Source organism: Loxodonta africana, chromosome 4 (assembly GCF_030014295.1).
Source record: "Loxodonta africana isolate mLoxAfr1 chromosome 4, mLoxAfr1.hap2, whole genome shotgun sequence".
Taxonomy (NCBI): Eukaryota; Metazoa; Chordata; class Mammalia; order Proboscidea; family Elephantidae; genus Loxodonta; species Loxodonta africana.
The window spans coordinates 126,620,318-126,633,515 of NC_087345.1; the positions used below are offsets into that span (position 1 = coordinate 126,620,318).

The following is a 13,198-nucleotide window of genomic DNA, read 5'->3' on the forward strand; positions in this document are numbered from 1 at the left end:
TCTTTTAACGTGTCTTCAAAAAAAAAAACTTTTTTCCACTTGGGTGGATTTGAACCTCCAGCTGATATTGATAAGTACTTATTAGAAGCCGGAAACCCTGGTGCCATAGTGGTTAAGTACTATGGCTGCTGCCCGAGAGGTCGGCAGTTTGAATCTGCCAGGCACTGTTTGGAAATTATATGGGGCAGTTCTACTCTGTCCTGTAGGGTTGCTATGAGTCGGAATCGACTCGACAGCAATGGTGTTTTTTTTGTTGTTGTTGTTGTTTTTTAATTAAATAAGAAGCCCTGGTGGCCCAATGGTTAAATGCTTGGTTGCTAACCAATAGGTTGGCAGTTGGAACCCGCCCCAGTGGCTCTGTGGGAGAAAGACTTGACCCCCATAAAGATTACAGCCTATAAAACTCTATGGGCTAGTCCTACTTTGTCACATGGGGTTGCTGTGAGTCAAAATCAACATGATGGCACCTAACAATGATACTAACTTATATGATGGGCACCTTCCGGAGTTTTATGTTTATCATCTGTAATCCTCACAGTAATCCTGTTAGGCATAAATGAAGAAGCTAGCTCTAGAGAGATTAGGTATTTTGCCTAAGTTTGTATAGCTGTTTGAACCCAGTTCTGTCAGATCCCCAACTCTTACTCTTAACCATTGTATCATGTTTACTGGGTCCTTCTCTCCACTGATGATGTTTCCTTTTCCATAGCTTTTTTTGTTCTTAATTCTGTCAAGTATGGCCCTATATTTTTTAAAAACAGCTTCCAATAAACCACTGCTGTCGAGTTGGTTCTGACTCATAGCAACCCCCTAGGACAGAGTAGAGCTGCCCCTTAGAGTTTCCAACGAGCGCCTGGTGGATTTGAACTGCCGACCTCTTGGTTAGCAGCCATAGTACTTAACCACTACGCCACCAGGGTTTCCAAAAACAGCTGACATATCATAAAATTAACCTGCTTAACTTTAGTTAATTTGGTGATTTTTAGTAAGATTACAGAATTACGCAACCATCACTACAATCCAATTTTAGAACATTCTCATCATTCCCAAGAGATCTTTATCCTGTATTTCCTTACCTTTTTAAAACTTTTTTAAACATACTTTTTGAACAAGGATCAATATCTTATGTCTCCTTCTTCTTTTAATACTTAGCTACTTAGCTTCATCGTCACTACTTAGGCTTTATTCGTTGTACCTTTAAATAGCTGTTTAATTCTGGGGGCTAAGCAATGAATGAAACCAGAGAGAGCTCAAAACTTGAAGAGCTCAGCAATTATAGAACTTGATCTCGTAGTAGACTCTTCCTATTTCACTGCATTACGTTCCACCCTAAATAGACCTGGTATCCTTTTATACTCATCTATTTTTCAATTCCTGAAGAAGTTCTGCATTTTTTATTTAGAGTGGCTAAATTTTGCTGTGGGTTTCAGATTATTTTTTCTTCATTTTACTTTGTTGTTCTAGGTGCCACTGAATTACTGCTTTTAGCCAGAAGGACAGACTTGAGACGCATTTCTTTGGATACACCAGATTTTACAGACATCGTTCTGCAGTTAGAAGACATCCGTCATGCCATTGCCATAGATTATGATCCTGTGGAAGGCTATATCTATTGGACCGATGATGAAGTGAGGGCCATACGCCGCTCTTTCATAGATGGATCAGGCAGTCAGTTTGTGGTCACTGCCCAAATTGCGCATCCTGATGGTATTGCTGTAGACTGGGTTGCACGAAATCTTTATTGGACAGACACTGGCACTGATCGGATAGAAGTAACAAGGCTCAATGGGACCATGAGGAAGATCTTGATTTCAGAAGACTTAGAGGAACCCCGGGCTATTGTGTTAGATCCCATGGTTGGGTAAGAAGCTCTACTGCTGTGTAGTGTTTCTTTTTTCTACAGGTCCCTGAAAATGTTGAGAAAAACAACATGAAGTATATGTTGGTTTCCAGCAAGCAGCTCTTTATGGCTGTTTATTAGTGATTGAAATAAAATCTCAAGTTAAAGAAGTGCTAGTATTGTTCCTTGAATGCTTTGAATATTTTTTTCCCCCCAAATTAAGTCCTTACTTGCTGATTTTAGTATTGGCTGCAGATTTTGCTGAGGTTGCATCATGACCATAAAAAATGTGGAAAGAAATTATTTTCAGAACTCTTTCCCTTTCCCTAGAAGATTTAATTTCATCATATTTACAGTACTTCTAAAATGATATGATAAAGAATATGTCTTGTTTTACATTTCCCCCAAATACATGAGTGACTCTTTTTCCTTGGTTACTAAAGTCGATTAAAAATACATATTATCTGGAAGGATTAGAAAATATGTTCACATAAATAGCTTAAACTGATACGGGTTTATTACTTAGCCTGGAAATGATTTTTAAAACTTTACCAGGCTGTGCAGCTTTATGCCTAGTCTTTTTTTTTTTTTTGCCATACTATCCTGATCACAGCCCAGGGAAACATTGCTTTCTACATACTTACCAGTGTTACTCATTATTAAGAGATTTAGTCTGAGGATGAATATAACGACAGATTATTACACTTCAGTGTATACCGATGCCTTGGAGCCACTTACATTCCCAGGAGCCACAAGAATTTCTTAGCAATGCAGGAAGAATTAGTTTTTTTGGAATTCAACTGGTCCTCTAAATATTACTACTAGGGTAACCTTTTTGTGTCAGAGATGATAAGCCATAAAGAAAAAGAGGACAAAGCCAACTCTTCAGACAAAGGATAGACTGGACTATAAGACATAAAATGATACTCATGAAGAGTGTGCTCTTAGTTCAAGTAGATACACGAGACTAAATGGGCACGGCTCCTGCCCGGAGGCGAGCTGAGAAAACAGAAAGGGATAGGAGCTGGTTGAATGGACACGGGAAATCCGGGGTGGAAAAGAGGATTGTGAGGTCACATTATAGGGATAGCAACTAGGGTCACCTAACAATGTATGTGTAAATTTTCATATGGGAAACTAACTTGAACTGTAAACTTTTACCTAAAGCACAACAAAAAAGGCAGTTCGCAGGAAGAAGCTCAGAGTATTTTGAAGAAACCTAAGTGAAAATAGAATTTTATTACTGGAAGGCATTTTCAAGATCAGCTGTAGAAAACACAGATCTGAACATTTTCTACAAGGTTATTCTCTGCTGTTATAACTGTCTTAAACATATTGTTTAAATTTTATTTATTTTTCTGTGTTATTAACTGATCATACCAGTATGATACAAGGGGTCAATCTCACCTTTAAGATATATGAAAGTTATATTTTATTATCTATTTTTAGCTTATTTTCTGTATACTTCTGTAGGTACATGTACTGGACTGACTGGGGAGAAATCCCGAAAATTGAGCGAGCAGCTCTGGATGGTTCTGACCGAGTCGTGTTGGTTAACACTTCTCTTGGTTGGCCAAATGGTTTAGCCTTGGATTATGATGAAGGCAAAATATACTGGGGAGATGCCAAAACAGATAAAATTGAGGTTTGTTTCTTACTTTTTATTTTAAAACCAATTTTGTAATGGTTTTTGAGTTGATAGTTACTTGATGTAGATATTCTTGCTACCTTACATTTATGCCTGGATGCCAGAGGTATCTTTTACAGAAATGTTACTCAAGCTTCAGGATTCTAGGGATAACGTGTTCTCCACCTAACCCCAGAATTTCTGAGTTATGTTGGCATGAGAAATGTGTGTTTATCTATTTCTAGTCTTTAAAGCTCGTGTGAATGGTTTTCCTCATTATTGGTAGAGCCTCTTTCTGAATTCCCTAGAGGCAGTTACAAATCAAATATTACATCCGGTCTATGCTGGAAGAGCTGGCACTCTTCAGTCAGGAAAACAAAACACATATACATATATAGCTTTTTTGTTTACTGGTGGTGGGATATATTTCATATTAAGATGATCACATGAAAATGATTTTTAAATTGATTTACGAGCCGTGTAGGTGAAAGGTGGCACAGTGGTTAAGAGCTCAGCTGCTAACCAAAAGTTTGGCAGTTTGAATCTACCAGCCACTCCTTGGAAACCCTCTGGGGCAGTTCTACTCTGTCCTTTAGGGTCCCTGTGAGTTGGAATCAACTAGATGGCAACGGGCTTGGGTTTTTTTGGTGGGAGAAAGAATAATTAACCAAAGCTTGGGAAGAACATGTTTGCCAAATGATGGAGTTTTTAACAATCAGAACTATGGTGAAAACAATCAGTGGTGCATGTTTCATCACAATGTTTTATAATTGGCATATTCTTGATATTGAATGTGAAGTGTAAAATGCACAGCTTTGAATTAGGCCTGTTGTGGAAGTCTTATGGGTCGCATATTTAAAACAGAGTTTGGGTTGCAGTTTTCCTTTGGGGGATGAATGACTCCTAATGTAAGAAATGAAATGTTTTGGAGTGGCACTTCAGAGAGCCACAACACACATCTCCTGATGGATAGGTAATCTGGACTCCAGAGTAGTTATTTTAGAAAGGTAATTCCGAGGAGTGCCAGGAACTATGAGGGAATAATGAATTAAAGGGCCTTCCTTCCAGAGTGGAAAGTTGGAATAGAAGAAACCCATTAGTATTCCACCAGGCTCAAATACTGAAAACTGTATCTCTTATCCTTGCAGCTGGTTTCCATTAGTAGAAATTTTGTATTGACCTGACTATATAAATTCTCTCCATGATGTTAGTATTTCACTACCTTAAAAAAAAAAAAAGAAATCCGAGTTAGTGTTTGAACCTTTAGCAGCTAGAGTACAGTGCTAATGAGGCAAAGGTTATACGTTCACTTTCAGACATACCGTTAGCTTCGCTTGGATCTGCTTGAGCACAAGTTGTCTACCTAATCCCAGCCAGTTCACAGCTGTGTGTTGTTGATCAGCCATGGACCATACGTTACTGTGAAGGTATTACTACTCTTAGATAAACAATTTAAAGCTGATGTGTCTTAGTAGAAGAATATCTGTGGAAATATAATTTATATAAAGGAAGAGCACTTATTATTGTGAAGGGATTTTCAAAATTCCGTATTTGGGCTTCTCTTTTTTAGCTTACTATGGCTGATTGATTAGCTTGAAAGTTTTTTGTTTCTTACTGGGAATTTTTCCAGGTTTTATTTTCCACACTTCAAGTTACTTTTAACACTTTAAATATAGAAATTCACTTAAAATCAAATAGTTCAAGAGGGATGCAGGTAAAGAAACAAGAATTTATGGAGGTTCTAAGGGATACTGATTAAGAACAGAAATGAACTTCTATAACAATATCCATTATTGATTAAACTGGGTTTATTTTCTTAGTTTTCAGTGTGAGTACAGAAGATCTTAAAATTAGTATTCTTCTGGCATCTTTGTTCCATCTTCTTAAGCTATATATGTGTTTACAGTGATGTCATTTGCTCCCTTGAGTCCTTCTTCCCTGAGTGGTACCAATATTCTTAAGCTTATCTTTCAGATCTGTTTCTTTCCACTTCAGGCTTGCTGGTGCACAGTTGTTGTTTGTTCTTGGTACTCTGTTTGACAGATTACTTGGTGTTAGTGGCATAGGTTATGGCCAGAGTTTTTATTAATGCTAAATCTACTTCCGCTACTTTTACATGCATTATGATGAGGCACTTAAGAGTAAAAGCGGGTAGGGGAAGTTTTGTATGTGTGAATCAGAATCATTTAAAGAGATTTTTAAAACTATGCACACGAAGGCCTCCCCTTATTTTTACCTCCGGGAGATTGTGATGAAGTTTCCCTGGTTGGGTATCAGTTGTTTGTCGTCTTTGCACAGACACATCTGGGAGATGGTGAGAGCAGGTATTGTTATTTATTCCCTTCTTTCTTATGATGATGTGTAAAATCACCAGTACATGGCAAGCTAAGGAAAGATTACAGCTCATCATCTAAATTAATCTTGCATAATTGGGAAGACAAATTGTTAGTCTCCCTTTCTGAGACTAATGGTGATTATAGGAGCAACTACCACCACTTTTTCATCTTGCCTCACTTGATAGTAGGCAAATAATATTGAACTTGAAAACTTTTGGAAAGATAAATAATTTTTAAAATGTTTATTATTTCCAAGAAGATTACTTGCTAGCTGCTTGTATGTAGCAGCTGTGATCCCAGCTACTGATCTGACCCTAGTATGGGTCACATGTTCCCTTCTAGTCTCATCCTCTTAAGAAAGCTTCCCAGCTTTTGTCATGAATGAAAGTTGCTTTTTACAGGGATTATAAGGAAATAATAGATTATGGTTGTGATAGCTCTCTTCTTTTCTGGAAGACATGGAGTTTATTTGGGATCAAACTCCTTTATATATATTTACAGTTCTTTTGGGAAGCTCCCCAAAAAAACCAAACCTGTAGCTGTCGAGTTGATTCCCACTCATAGCAATACTGTAGGACAGAGTAGAGCTGCCGCACAGGGTTTCCAAGGCTGTAATGTTTATGGAGGCAGACTGCCACAACTTTATTCTGCAGAGCAGCTGGTGAGTTCAAACTGCTGACCTGTCAGTTAGCACCTGAGTGGTTGACCACTGTGCCACCAGGAAAGAAAAGATAGTTATTTGGTAAACGATTATGTAACAATACAATGCTTACCGATAGCATAGCAAGCTCTTGTCTTTTGAGTGGATCTGATGGGATGATGAACTCAGAAGTTCCTTCACTTAACGCTGTGTGCTACCTCAGTGGAGATTCCCGAGATCAGCTTCCCACTTCCTTTTTTTAGGTGGTGATGTGGCCAGATGTTGGCGAGTTGGGTATAAGGATTAGAGAAACCAGGAAAAAGGAATGGGGAACACTGGATTTCATATTCAAATTTTGTATTACAAGGTTGTAGAACGAACAGATAGGTTTACCTCAGGTTTGTAACCAGCTTCTGAAAAGAAGGGTGAGACACAGAGCATTACTATCACCTTTTAAAAAAAAAATGGTGACAGTCATAGTATTGGCTGCCGCTTTAATATAAAAATGTACCTGTGAGGGTATGTTTGCATTCCCTAGTTGTCAGAGCTGATGATAGTGGCCACTTACATGTATGTCTTACTTAAAATACTTGCTAGTATTTATTTATGTTTCTTCTTCATTATATTGAAATGACACCATTGACTTTTATGACAGGTTTTCTAGTTTCTTTGTCGGTGTTGTGCTCCCCTCACTACCACCACCAGATTTTACTCTAGTGTTCTGGGGCCTCCTAATAGATGACACTAAAGCATTAGCAGAAAGAATAAAGTTTAAAAAAAAATTTTCTGGTAAAGCATCAAAAGCCTTTATTTCTGTTTTATATGACAGGCTGGAGCAAGCAGAAGCATATTATGTCTTAACATTCTCATTTTCTTAGTTGATTTTCATTGCCAAAAATACTGAGGGCCTGGAATACTGCTTACCAATAGCGAAGACATATCATTGATAATTTATAACTTTTCAGCGTTTTCTTGCCATGATAAAAAGTTAAAAATATACTACTAGCTTATAGTTTTTAATTTGAGAATGTTTTTCTCAGTTTAACTGATTGACAAAATTAGAGTGCTCTGAATCACTGGTCTTACTGAAAATAATACTGTCCTAGCTACATTTGTGCTTTTTTGTTTTTTACAATTTATTCTCACACTTTCAGTTTTTTTCTTCTTTCATTTTTGAGCATTTATTGACAAATGTAGCAACACACGATAGTTACAGGTAAAAAGAGTTTTTATTGTCTATTTTAAGGGTATGTGGACTTGTTTTAAAGCACTTGTTGTAATATTACCTACATTAGAGGAAACAGTGTCCATCAGTAGTTTTGTCCAGATTTAATTATATCTGGTACAACTTTGTTGGGAAACAGAAAGAGAGATTATTAGAATCTTTAGTATCAAGAAATTTTGAATAAAGAGGAGAGTATTGTATATGACAAGTACCGGAAACTTGGCATTTGGTATACATTCTGTTTCATATTCTAAGCCTGAAATTGCAGGGCTCCATTTTCCTCTGATGACAGCTCCTTCTATTTTATCAATACCCTAATAAGGAAATTGGTTTCCCAAGTATTCATATTTCTTTTTAAAGGAATTTCTTTGGCATCTTTAGCCTCCATATTGTGAAAGTCTCTTAAAGCAGAAGGACTTTTTGATGATGATTTTTCTTACTATTGGTTTCTAAGAGTGATTTTTTTCCTTAAGAAAAAATAATAATATAATCATCTATTATTGACATAAAGCTCTTCTGGTTGATGACAAGTATCCAGAAGTACTTCCCTGTGAATCTTTGGCAGTTTATAATATTCAGTATTTCTTAAAATGGGTTGTACTTTCAGTTTTAAAGAAATATTCAAGGAAATGAATTATATACTTGAATCTTTGCCCATTTCTACTACTTTACCGCACTATAAAACCTGGGTGCCACAAGCAGTTTACAGCTGGCTTTTAACCTAAAGGTTGGTGGTTTGAACCCACCGAGTGGTTACATAGAAGAAAGGACTGGCAAATTACTTTTGTAAATATTAGTCAAGAAAACCCTATGGAACAGTTCTACTCTAACGCATGGGATTGCCATGAATCACGGTCTGACTTGACAGCAGCCAACGACCACCACCATACTGTGTGTGTACATATATGTTGTTTCTGTTGAGTGCCATCAAGTCAATTCCAACTCCTGGTGACCCTATGTGACAGGGTAGAACTGCCCCATAGGGTTTTCTGGGCTGTAATCTTTATGGAAGCAGGTGCCAGGGTCCTGCAGAGCTACTGGGTAGGTTCAAACTGCCCACCTCTTGGTTAGCAGCTGAGCACTTAATTGGTGTGCCACCAGGGCGCTTATACATGCATACATGCATGCATACATATATATCTACACACACACACACACACACACACACATCTCCTTCCTCTCCAAACTTTGATGTATAATCACAGAAGAATGATATTGATAAACTGCACCTGGTTGGGATGTATCTTATGACATACATGTACTCATATTGCAAAGTTGCCTGTTAATATACAGTTCTAGCAACATTATCTAATTTATTATAATCTACAGCAGCCAAGGTAGTACATCATCCAATTATATGCTGTTGTCTCATTATTCACTCTACTTTGTCTCTAAAAAAATTGTTGCAAGTATATAATGAGACAGATTTGATGATAGGTGTAATCATGCTGCCCTGAACTGCCAAAACAAATCCTAGAGACTCACTAAACAAGGTGCTTTGCCTCGTTTACGAGTTAGGATAGATTTATCCATATGAATTGGGATAATCTGATACATGTTGATACTTTGAAAGTGTTTTAGTGACCAAGTTTGAACTTGTTCTTGGCTTTTTTTTTTTGAATATTCTGCTGTTACCTTTTTTTCCCTATGTGTTAGTATAAAACCATTTAGTATATGTAGAGATATTTTTAGCTTCAGTCTTATTTTTTTTAAGTATTTTATTCCTTTGGTTTCTGTATTCTGAAGTAAAAGAACACTGATTTTAATGTCCTACTTTCTTGAGAAAAGAGATCAGCCTCTTAATTTATGAGTATTCAGTTGTTTTGGGTGGTAATCACTAGGTCTTTATTGAAATAGTTTATAATATTGGACTCTGCTCTTAATTTCTGTTTGATTTTGCCATTTACTGGGTGACCTTAAATAATTCACATCATCTCTTTTCTTTGTATTTTGGCTAATAAAGCCATTTAGACGAGATTATTTTTCAGATTCCTTCCAGTTCTAACATTTTCTGATGTTTATTGTACTAAATATATTAGGTTAAGAATAGGCAATACATTTTTACCTTGGGAGAGTTGCTTAAAGAAATTTATATGGCAGGTAACATGAATATCTGATTTGCTGTACTGTTAATCCTAGCTACCTAAAGAAAACTTGCCTGTTGGGGATTCAAAATCTTCACTAGTAAACTCAGTCTTCTGAGAGCGTTTCTTCTAAGTTACCCGTTTAGATTTTATATTGATGTATAAACAAGCTATTCCATTACTGACATACCTGGTAAGTCTAAATAGTGTTTAAAGCTGTTGTTTGAAACTTGCTGAAGATATAAATTTTTTTTGCTAATGGAGTCCATGTGAGACATTTGTTTTTCAGGCTAGAGGTTATTTCTTTAGAGGTGGAGAACTATTGTACTCTTAAAGGGGTCATAGAGATAACTGTTTATCGTTTCTACAAAGTTGGGAGGGTAGGCAAACAGATTATGGCAAGGAATAGTTCTGGGACTTCTTGGGAGGGAGTTTGCAGACACTGAGCAATTAACAGTGGTATAGGTATTTTAACTTCTTGTTTAAAGTCATCACCAGTTCTATTTAAAGATTCTGTTTAATAGTCATTCCAAAAAGTTTTCCTAGTGGACGGTGGAGTCTCCTTCAATTTTTTTTCCTCTTTAAGTATGTCTGCAATATAAAAATTTAGATCTGCTAAGAATGTTATAATGTACACCTTGATTTTTTTGTTGTTCTTGAACTTTAATAGATTTCCCAAATTCTTCATTCTATTTACTATAGTTTGATTTTTGTTAGATTTGGTGTGAAATAACTAAACCTCTGAGAAGGATAAGAATTCCTTTTATTCCGCTGAGATGTTCAAGAGACTGGTGTTTGCTAAACATTTCATTTGTAATTTTGAGTGTCAGCAGTCTGTCATACTTCTAGAGTTTGTAAGTAGGAATGAAATTAGAGGTTTTATGTAATTAGTATAGCCCCGTTCATATTTTTTTGTTTTGTTTTTATTGTCCATTTATTTTATTTTGTTTTTGGGTTGACTCTAATGACATGGCTTGTGTACTTGGTGGGGATTTATATTATTGCTTCTGTGTTTTAGTTACTATGTTATTCTTTTTTAAAATACAAAAAAACACGTTCTGTGCCACAATAGATTTCGTTAGTCTGCAGATAATGTTTCATGGGTTTTCAAAGTGTTGTTGTCCTGGAATAAAAGGAAGCTGTTTCCAGATCTCATAAATTTAGTCATTATTTCCGGATGGTGCTGTATACTCATGTAAACACTTTGTAGCCATTGTTCTTTCTATCCCAGGTTTCACTTCCCAAAAAGTCAGCAGTGTGTGGTACTTTTTGTTTAATAGGGTTTTTTTTGTTTGTTTACCCAAGGTCATACAGCTTTCCATTTAGAACAAAAAGACTGGAATTCAAGTTTCTTGATTCCTAATACATTACTTTTTTGTGCTGTTCTTTGCTGCTTGTTTCTTAGATTACTTACTCATTTTGAAATTATTTCAGGCTTACAAAAATTTTGCAGAAATAATATATCTTTCATTCAGCTTCATTTTACATAATCGTATTAAGTTCACACCAGGAAATTAACATTGATACCACTTCCATCATTTCTTTCTACGTTTATTAATTGAAATTCTACTGTAGGGAAGAGCTTTCCTTTTTCTTGTTTTTTGTTGTGATATATGTTATATATAATAATATAATTTTGGGTTATATTTATCATTATTTTATTGTGCAGATTATTCTGGAATTGGCCATTAAGAACACTTCCAAGTTGACTCGTGTCTTTTTCACATACCCCCATCGTTTTTCAAGGACTTTATTACCTTCTGGTACCACGGTATTACCTTTATTACCTTCTGGTTCCAGCCTCATCTTGTATTTCCCTTGTCCTAGCTCTGGCCTCAGCCGCTTCTCCAAGGAGCCCTGGTTCCTTTTGATGGGGAATAAACAACAAAAAAAAAACCATTGCTGTAGAGTAGATTCTGACTCATAGTGACCCTATAAGACAGAGTAGAACTGCTTCATAGGGTTTCCAAGGTTGTAATCTTTATGGAAGCTGGCTGCTTTATCTTTCTCCCTCGGAGCAGCTGGTGGGTTAAACCACCGACTTTTTGGTTAGCAGCTGAGTGCTTAACTACTGTGCCACCAGGGCTCCTTTAATGGAGCATAGTATTTAAAAACCAAGATCTGGGCATAAGGTGTGCTCACTGGTTCTGGAGTAGTGTGCCTTTTAATGTTAAGGTATTATAGTTGATTTTTTTCCTACTCATATTCCAAATAGAATTTATTTTAGCCGTGCTTGAAAAGTATGAGAGGAAAGAGAACAGTTTTCCCTTGCTGACATGCTAGTGTTTTCCCCATTATAGTTTACTTGAGGGTCCAGGAGACTGGGGCTGACAGAAGTCTCCTGAAGCAATTTTTATTGTTGGTATTCATTATAATGATGCCTTCATTTGGAAATCTATTCACAATTTTATAGTTCCCTTGAGTGACTCAGGTTAGCTTTGGTCACAGTAGCAATTGTTAACTTTGTAAAATTGCATAGTTAACCTGCAAATGTTTAGTATTCTAAGCATGACTCCTTGTAAAAATATTATAAAACTACCTAATGCAATTATGATGCCTTTATTCTCTTTTCATATTAAAATCACTTGTATTTACTCAAATATAACACAACTTAAAAAGTAAGTTAAAAAGCTTTGAATGCAGAACTGTTAACTGCTCTCTTAAACAGTCGCATGCCTTTACTTCCCCTCCTGGGTCAAAGCATTTCTCTTAACTTGTCAGCTTAGCTAGGTTCTGCATGATTAAATTATTTCCAAGGATGTATATGCTGTTTTTTTTTTTTAATGTCAAAGTCTGTGAAATTGTGTTATATCCTGTGCAATGTATCAAAGAAAAAATACACTCCTATCCCCTAGTCATACCTATTTACCTCTCTCACATACATACTTTTAATTAATTACTTGTTTGGGATGTTGGCTGGAACGTTAGAAGAATCGTTCATTGTGAGCATAATTTGAGATTCTCTTTGGTGCTTTTCTTTATAGCATTCCCACTCCAGCTCATTTTATGGTGGGTGCTTGGTTGTCCTTCTGTCATCTATTCCTTGAACGTGTCTGGTCAAGTGAAGTTGCATAGCAGCAGTTTTGGTAGTAGACTGGCTGTGTTCCAAGATTTCATGGGTAATCTCATCTTGACATTTAATGAGCTGATGAAGCTGCTAAAAAAACCCAGATATGATGTCTGTAGAAGGTTTGCCATTACCTCCTCTCTGTGGAGATAATGTTATGATTAACCTGCATCTGCTTTCTGTTGTAGCCTGTACTCTCAATGTGGTTTGTAATATTTGGTAATGCCTCAGAATGTTAAACCCATACCACAATGTGGTTGAAACAGCTGAAACCACTGGAGACAACTGGTTCAGATTTGGAGGAAGATTTTAGGAGTGACAGGAGCCTAATTTCAATTTAACTAATTAAACCACTCTGAGGTAATTCCGTGTAGCACAC

At 36.5% G+C, this 13,198-nt stretch overlaps 1 protein-coding gene across 5 annotated transcripts in view; it reads left to right on the forward strand.

The window, feature by feature from the left end:
* The window catches only part of LRP6 (LDL receptor related protein 6), a 165,529-nt gene that overhangs the window by 99,642 nt on the left and 52,689 nt on the right, over positions 1-13,198 (forward strand). For 4 of the 5 annotated variants that reach the window (XM_064284559.1, XM_010594981.3, XM_064284558.1 and 1 more), the window contains 2 exons: positions 1,465-1,861; positions 3,314-3,485. In XM_064284559.1, coding sequence (XP_064140629.1) covers positions 1,465-1,861; positions 3,314-3,485 — 569 coding nt within the window. Of the gene's footprint in view, positions 1-1,464; positions 1,862-3,313; positions 3,486-13,198 lie in introns of those variants that run through there. The other variant, XM_064284562.1, reaches the window with a different exon arrangement.